Source organism: Ambystoma mexicanum, chromosome 4q (genome assembly GCF_040938575.1).
Source record: "Ambystoma mexicanum isolate Mex_15411 chromosome 4q, UKY_AmexF1_1, whole genome shotgun sequence".
NCBI classification, from domain to species: domain Eukaryota; kingdom Metazoa; phylum Chordata; class Amphibia; order Caudata; family Ambystomatidae; genus Ambystoma; species Ambystoma mexicanum.
The window spans coordinates 1,068,390,655-1,068,403,423 of record NC_090928.1 but is presented as its reverse complement, the minus strand read 5'-3'; the positions used below and the strand labels follow the sequence as shown (position 1 = coordinate 1,068,403,423).

Below are 12,769 nucleotides of genomic sequence, written 5' to 3'. Positions count from 1 at the left end.
TTGAGGGGCAAAATCTCGAGACTATACACTCTGCTTCAAACCAGATTGCCCCCTACATTCCCCAAACTACGGCGCTCCTGGGAGACTGATCTTGACCTCGAGGTGACCGATGAGCGCTGGGCCCATATTTGTTCACGTATCCAGGGTGTCTCCTTCAACTCCCGATTCAAATTAATTCAATTTAAGGTGCTTCACAGGTACCACTACACCCCGACCAGGCTACATCGCATCTCGGGCGACTCCTCCCCTAGGTGCCCTAGGTGTGGATATGACGATGCTGATTACATCCACATGATGTGGTCTTGTCCCCGACTTGCTCAATTCTGGACCTCAGTATGCTCTACTATGTCGTCTATCCTTGAATCCCCCATTCCCCTATCCCCGATGAAATGCCTGTTTCATGATTTCCCCGAGCTCCACCGTGACTCCAGAAAACTTGCTGGCCTCTGTATGTTACTTGCTGTGCGCACAATTCTGCTTTGCTGGCTTAGGCCTACCACCCCTACTCATGCACAGTGGCTCAGGGCAGTGACGTGGGCCTCCGACACAGAAGAGTCCTGGGCGATACAGCAACCCGCCCATTCCAGACCTAGAGATATCTGGCTGAAGTTTCGCTCATTTATGTCTCCCACTGACTCCGACTCGGATCCTGTATCCCCAGCCCCCTCACCTAGTTCATCCCTAGCCGGTCCTTGAAATTTATTTTTTTTTTTGTTTTTTTTTTCTCTCCCTTTTCTCTCCCTTTTTTTTTGTTTTTTTCCCCATCTGTTTATATTCCGACTTCCCATGTGTCCCCCCATGTGCATATGTTGATTCTTTTTTCCTTTATGTGCTTCGTTTATACGAACTATGTGTATTTGTACCGATTTAACTGCTTTGATTCCATATGCCTTATTGTTACTCACCTGTACCTGTGTTACCAAGCTGAATAAATAAAAGTTTTAAAAAAAAAAGATATACAAATACAATGTATTTTAATGTTATAACTCTGCAGGACTAGAGTGGGTTTGATGGGTAATTAAAACATGAAGCTCACTTCTCAAAAGCCAGGAGATGTGAAGGTTGGAGGTAGTGGCAATCTGATAATGTGGCACGTCTTCTTGTGGTTGATGTAGTGAGTCTTATTCCATATAGTTAAGAGCACCGGTGAAGGTGTGTGTCTGCTGAAACACTCACGCAGCTAAAGGGTTTAATCCCTAAAGCCGTTAATCTCACACTCGCTGCCTTTGCAATAGTCATTCATGAAGACATGTACCCACAGTAACACAGTGCTAGCCCGCTTTCTTTTTGCACAGTTCATTTTCAGACAGAATAACACGTAATGTTGTGCGGTTTGTCTTTTGCAGGACAATGAAATGACAGCAACTGAGCTTCAAACTGTCCTCAACAGGATTGTATCCAAACGTAAGTTGTGCGTCCAGTTCTCACAGCAGAGAAGCTGTGACGCAGGATATTAAGCGTATGCCCGCGCCTTCGCTAGAAACTTCCACAGGGTTTGTTTGGCATATGACTGCCAGTGGCTATCCTTAGTTTACATGGTACATGGCTGGCACGCTGCACCGATAAGTCTATGTGTATTCAAAGAATTACTTTCTGACTATGTGTTTTTTTTAGGAATCCCACTCCACGTATTTCGAATTGAAAATCTGTCATAATATATGCATGTATGTTTCCTCTAACAGGGGAAACGCCCACTGGGCCTTGGAATTCTATAATTTTTCCTCGTAATATATGTATTTATTTTTCCTCTCTGAGGAACCACCTCCCGCTGGGCCTCATTGTTTTTCTTATGATAAATCGCATACAATTTACACTATACCCCTTTTTTTTGTACGTACGTTTTGCGGCTACTTTTGTATTTTTCTCATTTTCTTACCCCTTTTCATTGTATTTCAATACATTTAATCTAATTGTGTTTGTTACTAGGAAAAAGTACCCGTACTCGGCATGGGTTCAGTAGACAGACATAGGAACTCTCTTCAATTTTTGGAAACCAATGATCTTGTAGGTAGGTCGCTGTTCCGAGTCCCTTATCACTGCATGGGCTTCCCAATCCCACCCTGAAGTAAACTGCACAGAGAATGGGCATGTGTGACTGGCTGACCGGTATCAAGTAATATTATCCCCACCAAAAATATCGCCGTACATATGGTCGTCGGGAACGGCCATAGGCGATATTTTTGGTGGGGATAATTTATGGGGTAAATGGATGGGGGGGTTGCGGGGGTGTCCCCTGCTCCCTTTTAAAATATATGGGGATTGCGGGGGTGTCCCCCGCAGGTTCCATGGGGTAATATCGCCGCAAAAATATGGCGAAATTTTTGTATGGCGATATTTTTGCGGCGGTATTATCACATGGAACCGGCTGACCTACCCTGGAGCATATGTTGGGAGGAGAGAGTTGGTGTGCTGCAGCATACTGGGACCTACTGTGCGCTCTCGCCACCTGTCACCTCGCCCTGGCGGGGTGCTGTGCGTTGCGGTGCAAATATCTTGGAAACCGTGAATCCTAGGGACTTGAAACGTGGTTTTAGAGTTTTGTTGCTCGCGTCGCGATGCTTAAAATTAGCTCTGTCTGGTCCTTCTACGACCACATTTATGTTTCGCCGATTTTGGGCAACTGTGAAATCTGGGGAAGGGGTTGGGGTGTGCAAACGTCATGTAGCCAGTAATGTCTGGGGGGTCCTAACAGGTAACTATGCAAAATTTGGTGCAGATTGGTGGAACGGTATAGAATTGAATAAGGAACAAATTAACAGACTTTCTGCCTTTTATAGATTATTTATTATTTTCTCCGTTTTATATTTAATTGGCTATGGGTTTCCTTTCCTCTGCTGGCCACTAGTGGAACTGCACCTCTTCCTTACATGATAGCATTGTAGCACACCTTGTTCATGGCGTTTGATTTCTCCGTTTTGTTGTTGTTGTCAGAATGACATAAATCATGTGAAAATAAAGGTGTCTTACGGTTCTGTCGCTGCATACAGGAAGAAGTAATGTTGCCCTGCACAGCGCTCCGGGAATGGACCTCTGTGCATGACAGAATGAGGGATGACTGTGCTTAATGAGGGGTGGGAGAGGCTAGTGCCCCAACACACACTATTACAGTCATCAAAGGTTTGGGAAGATGGCGGCCTAGTGTTTTAGTTTGGCGAGGGCGGATTGGCTAATCTAGGATGACGGGCAGAGTTTGGATGGCGAGGAGGTGTTTATTTATTTAAGATGTGAAGTAGCGTGGGCTAATCCCTGATGGATGTCTGATGGATGTCTAAAAACTGAACATATACAGTTAACGATCTGATTGCTCTACTCAGAGGAATAAAACCGTTTTGGAGACACAAACAAGAGGAATATTGTGTGCATTTATGAGAGCAGTCTATAGGTGCATATATAGTGGTAGGGGCATCTGACTTGATATGTCATGTATAACGCACCTGTACACAAGTGTTTCTAGGCGCAGCAAGACAAGGAGGGAAGACAGAGGGAGAACAAGACAACCAATCTTACTAGGCATTGTGTCATTCAGATCGTGCAAGCGCGAGAAGGAGAAGTGCAAGGAGAAAGGGAGGAGGGGGAGTGCAAGGCAGAGGAAAACAGGGTAGCAATGCTCTGAGTTAGTGCAGCCATGGCAGCGTGGCTCGGGGTAGTGCAAGGAGAACAAGGGACTGTAGGGTTACAGTACCAGCCCCTAAGTGCGTCGTAGGCCCAGAGGCAGTTCAAGGGTGACTGATCAAGAAATAGTCTGGACTCAGTGAGACTCTGAGTGTAGCCAAGCAATCAGTCGGTACATCAGACAGGTAGGTCAGCAGGGGAGGGAGAGAGAGAGAGAAAGAAGAGGACAAGAGGAACGTTTTCAGCTGCTTCCGGAACTTCAGGTGTTCCGGCTCAAGTTTGAGAGGGGCAAGGAGGCCATTCCAGAGGCCGGAACCTGCAGAGGAGAGAGATCTACCCCACAGAAGGAGCGCTGCAGGTGAGCGTCATGAAAACAAGGCGTGAACAACAAAAACGGATCACTAGAGGTAGAGTAGTCTTGAGACTCATATTAGATTCACCTGCATAGCCATACAATTGGCTTTCAAACAAGAATGAGCTTTCGGCATGATTGGCTGCACTGAGCGTCTATTGCTGGCGGTGGGGGTATCCTTGTTCCCAACATGGTTAGGTTTATGTAAACATAATCTTACTCTGGTAGGTTTGCGGTGGTCAGACATATCACAGGAGAGAGTGGGCAAAGGGAGGGAGCCGAAACACATGGCCAAGAATAGGCGCACACAAAGGATTTGCTGATGTTTGTTTGAGAATATCTAGTCCTGGATCTTTTTGTCTGAGTAGTGCACAGCGGGTGCTCAAGACCGTCATTTTGGCGTGTTTGGGTATGTGGCATAAAACTTTAGACAAGCTTCACTGCATTGTCCAGTTTTACTATGCATTACATTCCCAACACTCATCCATGCCTGCCATTTTCCATGTATGATCAGCTGATGACTCTATTGTTTCAAAAACGCAAAACGCCTTGGCCTCATCGAAGTCACATGCCATTTGTCTACTACATTGCGACCCATTAGCACACTTGTGACTCATAATGACCTATTCCCTAACAAGAGGCCATATTTTGGCGTATCATCTGTTGCAGACATTTTCCATTAATCGATTTGGCGCTTGTTGCTTCCGTTCCACCCATTCGTTCAATGACAGTGATGACATCTCAATATTTGTTCATACACACGCAGAGCATGATCACACTCTCCTACAGGTATGCAAGGCCCTAAGTGAGGTAGGGTTAGCACTCAACATTGACAAATGTGAAATAAATCAAGGGCTTCTTAGATTTTAGGGTCACATCACCTCCAAAGATGGCATGACCCCGACCCACTGGTAGTCCACATCATCCACCGGCTCCAGCTACCATCCTACTTGCTCCAGCTACCATCCTACGGGGCCAAACGTGGATCATTCCTTGGCATGGCTGGATATTGTGCAGGATATATCCATGACTGTGCAATCACCCATTAACCTCTCAGTCGCTTCTGTAAGGGTGCAGAAGTATGGCTCAGACACAATGGTGGCATGTTTTTGGGTATACACCTTAATTAAGAAAAAGGTTGGAAAAATACCTCTCTCCCCCTAAAGCTAAGAAGGGTTTACCTACATCAAGGAAAACTAGTGAAATTGCCAGGACGTCCGAAACTAGAACGTCTGACACTGTCGTGTCTCAAAACCTACCTCTGTCCCTAACACTAATAATCTTAAGTAACTGTGCAAGGATTATCTCTTCCCAAAGTAAAAATGGTTCTTTGTGCCTTCAACCAGCAGAAATGTTCCCAGTCTCTTTGGTTCCCACTTCTTAATTGGCAATTCACACTGGTCACTGATAACCAGGCACTATTGTCACAGTTTGGGAATCTCCGCACATGCATGCCCTTCTTCATAGCAGTGACCAACTGAGGTGATGCATACATTGACTTTATAGCAGAAAATGCGTTACCCCCACTCTATTCCTGTGGGGCATATCCACTTTACAGCGTAATGGGCTGACCATACAAGTAGCCATAGGCCTCAGCAAAGACTGAAAGGGGAAAGATTGCAGACAACATGTTGCTCGACATGTCTGCATCAAGATTCCAGAACTAAATGCCCCGCTGCCATGCATGCAGAGCTGACTGTATTTGCTGACTCGCTACACCTATCGGGAACACGACTCATCATACCTGCAGCGCTAAGGAAAACTATTGCTGACATTGCCTATGAGGCCCAACGAGGTCTTGCGAATACCAAAAGACTTCTTCAAGACCAAGTATGGTTTCCCAACATCCATGCCATGGTACAAACATTGATTGAACACTGTGAGAAAGTGTCAAATGACTGCAAAAGCAGTCCTTCACTGCCTTTGAAGATCACAGACCCTCCGGAAACCATATGGCGCACAGTAGATGTAGACACGAGGAGAGTTATATGTATTTGTCCTGAAAGATGAACATTCCAGATTCCTCATTACTCGGATTGTGTCATCCACTTATTTCAAAACTATTGCTCTGATGATTGACAATGGTTTTTAGTGAATGGGGCATTCCAAGGATAGTGAAATGAGACATTGGACCACCTTTCAATCGTCATGCCTTCAAACGATTGGCTGATTACTTGGTTTCATACATCAGAAGATAGAGCCTTTATGGCCACAAGCCAATAGAATGGGAGAAAGATAATTGTCCAGGATCAAGAGACTGTTACAGAGAGAGGAGCTGACGACATGTCTCTACAACAAGCATTGTGCAAAGTATTGCGCCACTATTGTACAATGCGACATGATGCCACGGACATGATCCCAGATGAAGGCCTCATGGCACGGCCGTCAATAACCAGACTACCTGGTCAAGTTCTTGTGAAACATAATAAGGAAGAAGAGATCAGAAAGAGAGATACCAAAATGGAAGTGGCAGCCAAAGATTATTCAGATAAATGGAGGCCACCAGAGAACAAAGACTTTGGGACTGGAGAGGGGGTTATAGTACAGCAGCGACAAGCAGGGAAGATGTATTCAAGATATATGTCAGAACGTTTCAGGGTAGTATCTCAGAAAGAAACAACGGTGACAGCTACATCAGAGCACACTGAGACAACAAAAGATTCCTCACAGTTCAGATACTTAAAGGGACCAGAAGCCATCGGCAGATGAGGGCCCATAACACAGCCTAAACAAGAAGAAGAGTTTGAACCCCATGTAAAAGGAGATGGAGAAGTCTCTGCAAGCATTGAACAAGAAGATGAAGTACACCTAGACCGATCAGGAGGAGCGAGAAGAAGACCCTGTCACTGGATAGAAGAAATGTAGACATGGACACACAGGAGGGGGAAGATGTTCTCTCCTTGCAAGAACACCGTATTTCAGAGGGGACTGAGTGGGCATTGCAAGGGAAGAGCAAGGGATTGGGATGGGACATAACACTACCCAGAAAATGGCAGTTGGAAGAGGACTAACAAAGAAGAAGTCGTAATTCCTGACTGTCTCCTGTGGCTTTTTTCAACGCTCGTGCTCTGACCACAATGTTGATTGATCTCTGTGGGAAACCATTTGGACTTAGTCATGATTTTCAATTGAGACCCCCCCTATGCTGCAATCTACAGCCCATGTGGACTCTTTTGCAAACAACGTGATTTACCCAAATCAGCTATCCATGTTTAAACATTCAGATCTGACTTTAGCTTATGCTACTTTGGTAGATTTTTGTACTTTTGTAATTTTTTAATGAATAGTCAGTCACTGTTCATTGACTGCACTGGGTGACTTTCCCTTACCAGTGATGGTGGTAAAACATCTAGGGGTGTTTCTCTCTTCATCCCTTTCCATGGCTTCCCAGGTCAGCACAGTCTGTAAAGCTGGACACTTCCACATGAGGATACTGCGAAAGGTCCTACCCTTTCTGCCACACCACTTATGACCTTTGGAAGTGGCCTTACTGGTTTTAAGCCGAATAGACTATTGTAACGCCCTTATTCTTGGCCCAACCCAAGGACCTAGTCTATTGGCTACAACTGTTGCAAAATCTCATTGCTTGAATGGCTACTAACTCTCCCTATACGGAGCATATTACCCCCGTTTTACAATCCCTGCACTGGCTCGTGGCGGCCAGGCAAATTAAATTTAAATCTTTGTCTGGTTCACCGGGCTTACCATGTACAGGGAGCCACTACCTCCAGGAGAAATTTGTTCCGTATCTCCCTGGTCGTTCAATCCGCTCTGGCTCTGCCTGTCTAGTTCTGGAATTCCGGCTGTCCAGGGTAGGGAGCGTGCTTTTTCGGTGGCCGCCGGTAAATTATGGAATGCTGTACCTCCGGCCCTTAGGCACATCCAATATCATTTGGAATTCACACGTTCACTGAAAACATTTCTCGTCTAGGTCTGGGTACCTGGTAGCCTCTCTGTGGGCCTCCTAGTGCCAAGATTCCCTTGGGTGGAAGTGCGCTCTATAAAGGCAGCTAATAACAATAATGCTGCAGCATCACGTTTCAGTAATTACCATTTAAAAATAAAGTACAATGCCCCCCTCGTACAGACACATGTTGTGTGATGTTACTTCCTGTGAAGATGTTATTGGGGAGGGAAGCCCCTTCCACAACCCATAGATTCTGGTTAAATGATTATTATGGTATTTCTTGAGTCCGGACCTAGCTTCGAGAAGCAAAGGAGCACTTTACAGTGGTATACAACAATACAGATACACAATGGAGCGCTTTACAGAGGTATACAACAATACAGATAAACAACGGAGCGCTTTACAGAGATATACAACAGCACAGATGTAGAACGGAGCGCTTTTCAGAGGTAACAGAACAGATATACTGCGGGGGGTAGGATACCGAAGGGCACAGAGGAGGGGTACAGCTGTACCCGGTGGAGGGGAAGAGAGTGGCTGACGGCGTCTAGTGAGTCAGGTGGCACAGGGGGCAACGTGATGGCCTAGGTGTTGAGGAGGAGAGGCTTCTTGAAGTGGTGGGTCTTGACTTGTAGGTGCCTGGGGGGAGGGTCTGATGCTGGCAGGGAGGAGGTTCCATAGTCTTGGGGTGTAGGCAGAGAAGGCTCTTTTTCTGGTTCTTTCCTTTTTGCAGTGGCAGATTTCAAGTCTGCAAGAGTCCTGGCTTCTGGTGGTGAGCTGTCTGCCAGAGATGCTGAGTTTCTCCACGTGGTAGCTGGGTGCCTTGAGGGTGACTGCCTTATAGATGGTGCAGCAAGACTTGAAGGTGATTTGTGCATGCAATGGGAGCCAGTAAAGGTCGGTGAAGGCTGAGGTGATGTAGTCATATCTGCGTAGACCCTTGATGAGGTGTGTGGCCGCATGTAGGACTCTTCTCAGAGGCACAAGGGAGGACAACGGGAGGCCTTTGAGGAGTGCATTGACCCCATCCTGGTGGGGTAGGGCCAGTGCTTGAACGGTGGATCTAAAGCTGTGTGGAGGGAGGAAGGGCATAACTTTCCACAGGAGAGAGAACTGATACCAAGTTGTCTGAGTTTTCTTAGCTATGTGCGTCTTTATATGATATGATATTTTATTTATATCGCGCTCGTACACAAGTGTTTTCAGAGAGCAAGGGAGGGGAACAGGGCAGAACAAAAACAATGATCTTACTAGGCCCAGTGACATTGAGAACGCGCAAGTGCATGGGAGAGGGAGAAGTGGAGAGTGCGGAGCAAAGAAAAAAACAGATAACTAATTAAAAATAAATAAATAAAAGGCAACAAAACAGTGATAGTGCAGCCAGCATGTGGCAAGTGTTGGGTTTAAGGCAGCAGAGAGGGTATGTCTGATAAGTGCGTGGAAAAATAAATGGGAGGGCTGTATGGTTACAGATCTAGACCCCAGTGCAAGGGATAGCCCAGGGACAGTGCAGGTGGGTGGCAGGGTGAGCAGGTACCTGGGCACAGAAGACAGAGGGTAGGCCAGGTGCACGTGCCGAGAAAGAGCAGATCAGTAGGGGAGAGGATGGGTGAAGGCAGAAGCAAAGAGGAAGGTCTTGAGGTCCTTCCGGAACCGGAAGATGGTTCTCCTCAAGTCTTGAAGGAGAGGTGTTTGTCGAAGTGGACCACGAGGGACTTGGTGAAGGAGTTGAGCTCGGCTGTGAAGCCCTCAGGGTTTATTTATTTATTTATTTAATTTGTAAACCGCACATACAACCCGTAGGCATTGAGGCGCTGTTGCAGATACAAAGAACTAGACAAGCTAGTGTGGATCAGGCATTGTCACATACAGATAAAGGTACGGTAGGTATGACCCACTGGCAGTCATAATGTAAACATACAAAATCATGACCACTGGCAGTCCTCCTACAGCATACAATCTTAGGCTAGAGTTGAACAGGCATAGTTACATACAGATACAGGTAAGATAGGTGTAGCCTGATGGCACTTATCGAACAAACATAAAGAAACATGATTGACTGGCCTGGGGTGGGGAATTCAGGTTTAGGTGAAACGCAGAGTTTTTAAGGCTTTGCAGAATATCCAGTAGGAATTCTCTGCCCTCAAGCAGGGTGGGAGGTCGTTCCTGGTTGATGCCAGGTTGATAGCCAGGTCTCTATGTCTGGTTTTTGGTGAGGAGTTGGAATTCGGTCTTGGGGGTGGGGGGGGGGGTTGTGCTTCAAGTATGCATTGAGCATCCAAGACTGGATCAGGGAGAGGCAGGGTTTGAGTCTTTGGATGTCCTTGATGGAGTCGATCTTGAGGGATAGCTGTGGGTCAACGGCGTATTGGTGGATGTGGATGTTGTGTGTGGCTAGGATGGAACTGTGCAGGACTCCACAGGTGACCGGTAGCATTAGCGATCTAGATGTGGCCATCTGAACAAACTGCTGGCGGTTGGCAAGGTAGGACTTGAACCAGTGTAGAACAAGGTTGCTGATCCCCCATGCATCAATGTAGGGATTCCATGAGCACTTGGTGGTCTAATGTGTCGAAAGCAGCCGTGAAGCCGAGTAGAACCAGGAGACCGGGGTGGCTGTCGTCAAGGATGTTCAGTGTGTTGTTGACCACCTGTATGGTTGCCATTTCCATGCTGCATCTAGGTCTGAAACCGAATTGGTCGGTTTCGAGGAGATTGTTGGAGTCGATTTGTTGCTGCAGTTGTGTGGCTACCACTTTCTTGATGATCTTACCTAGGAAGGGAAGATGGGTGATGGGGCGATAGTTACCTAGGTTGTTGGAATAAAGAGTAGGTTTCTTTAGTAGAGGGAGAATTTGTCCAGTCCTTAGTGTCGATGGGAAGGTGACTTGAGTTCGGGAGCTGTTGATGATCTCTGGGTAAGGAAGAAGAGCTTGCACGGGGAGGGTCTTGAGGTTGAATGGTGGGAAGATGTTGTCTGTATACAATGTGGCTTTGAGGGTGGCCAGGGTTTCTACCAGTTCCTATGTAGAGAGTGTCTTGAATGTTGTACAGGGTGTGGAGATTTCGCGAGGAGGGACATGAGGTGGGTCTGTGGATGCAGAGCTGGTGTCTATGTGCTGGTGAATCTTGCTGATTTTGTCGATGAAGAAAGTCTTGATGGCAGTGGATTTTTGATGGTGTGGTTTGGCAGGGTCAGGTAGCAGGTTGATGCAGTGCTTGACCGCTTTGAAGAGGGCTCTGCTTTTGTGCCTTGGCGGAAGGCTTTTTCATGGCATCAGAGTTCAATGGATCATTTCTTGCCACTGGATTTCCCCACATTCTTTCAGTGCATTCAGTAGAAGAGTTCCTTTCATGCTGTAGTGCGTCTGTATGGACATCACCACTCTATGAGGTCATTTTCACGGAGAGATTCCATCCCGGAACTGTTTTCTGACATCCCTGCAAATTATTTGTTTGGTCAATATATAGCCAGCCCTCTGGCATGATGTCATTGCTGCAAAATTGAGAATGTAATCACACCCCTCTGAAAACTGAAGCAAGCTTTATTAAGTTCAAACAGAGACTGAAAAAGACCCCTTTCAGACTGAGGTTCACTGATGCTTAGAACCCCTCTGCAGGAACTCCCGGGACCCCAGCCCTCCTTCAATGACCCATCCCCTCCCATGAGCACTTTGCCCTCTCTTCTCTCTTTGCTGATTTTGTTCATTTTCCCCTTGAACGTATCAGTTTGCTGCTATGTTTTACCGATGCTGCTGAAATAGGAATGCACCTATATACAATCTACTCCAATTGTGCTTGTTTCCCTTGTGCTCTTCCTGTGCTTTTAAACAATGTATATTGTATTTTGTCACGCTATAAAACATCAAACAGAAAAAGGACTAAAACTAGAGTGGTACCCCTCTACAGGAGAACTTTCACCAATGTTATGCTGTTTGCCTTGCTCCCGCTGCCTTGATTTGATAGCATTGGTTTTTTAATATTTCTTTCTAGGGCCTGACATAAAAACAGAGGGATTCACCAAGGCTTGCTGCAGAGAGATGATCAGCCTGTTGGATGTATCCTTTATATTTCTGCTTTCTTGGACTTTCTCCCAGAAGGGGTTAACTGGGAACATGTTGATCAGGGAGTGCCCTGGAAGTGAGGGAGCTGAAAATACTGGAAGGAACACTATCTTTTAAATGTCTGTGCATTTGATAAGCCAAGTGTGCTCACATTGCTTTTGAGTTTTATTCCTGTGAGTCTTCAGTCCTCTGACTGGCAGGAGACACTGACACTTGGCCTGCATGTGCGCATCTCTGACATGTGATGGTAGTGGCTGGGATGTGGTTTGAGTGCATGTCGGCAGTGCTGGAGTGTTGTTGTCTCCACCTGTTCCCTGAGCCTGCTGGTTAACAAACACAGGCTAGGACAAAACCCCTAATTATGGGTGCTGCCAGGGGTGGACTGGCAAGGGAAGAAAAGGGGCAATTGCCCCCCAGGCTGACTGGGCTGTTTCCTGGTTGGCCAGAGCTCTAAAATGTAAAAAGAATAATCGAAAAAGATGAAAACCTTCAGAATCTAGCTTTCCACAAAGGAACCGTGTGCTGCAAAGCCTGCCCAGATTCCGTGTAAATTGGGCGAGGCATTTGTCTTGTTTTTTATCAATGTTGCAGATGTGCCTGGATGTCCACCACACATGGGCCTCCACAGTGAGTGAGAGGGAGCAGAGTCTAGGCTGCAGAGGCTTGTTCATACCGCTCAGTGGCAATGTATGCATTTAAATAACAGATTCTGTGACCATGGATTGTAATGTTGGAACCACTGCTCCCCATGTACCATTGGTCGGTTACAATCCACAGCAGTTTATCATGACCCCTACTTGCCAAGGAAGTAAGGGTCCATATGTTTTTAGAGTT

General features: G+C 46.4%; 1 protein-coding gene across 3 annotated transcripts in view; it reads left to right on the top strand.

The window, feature by feature from the left end:
* Positions 1-12,769, top strand: part of CAPN8 (calpain 8) — a 288,408-nt gene that overhangs the window by 243,541 nt on the left and 32,098 nt on the right. For all 3 annotated transcript variants that reach the window (XM_069608633.1, XM_069608631.1, XM_069608632.1), the window contains 2 exons: positions 1,347-1,404; positions 11,865-11,929. In XM_069608633.1, coding sequence (XP_069464734.1) covers positions 1,347-1,404; positions 11,865-11,929 — 123 coding nt within the window. The remainder of the gene's footprint in view (positions 1-1,346; positions 1,405-11,864; positions 11,930-12,769) is intronic.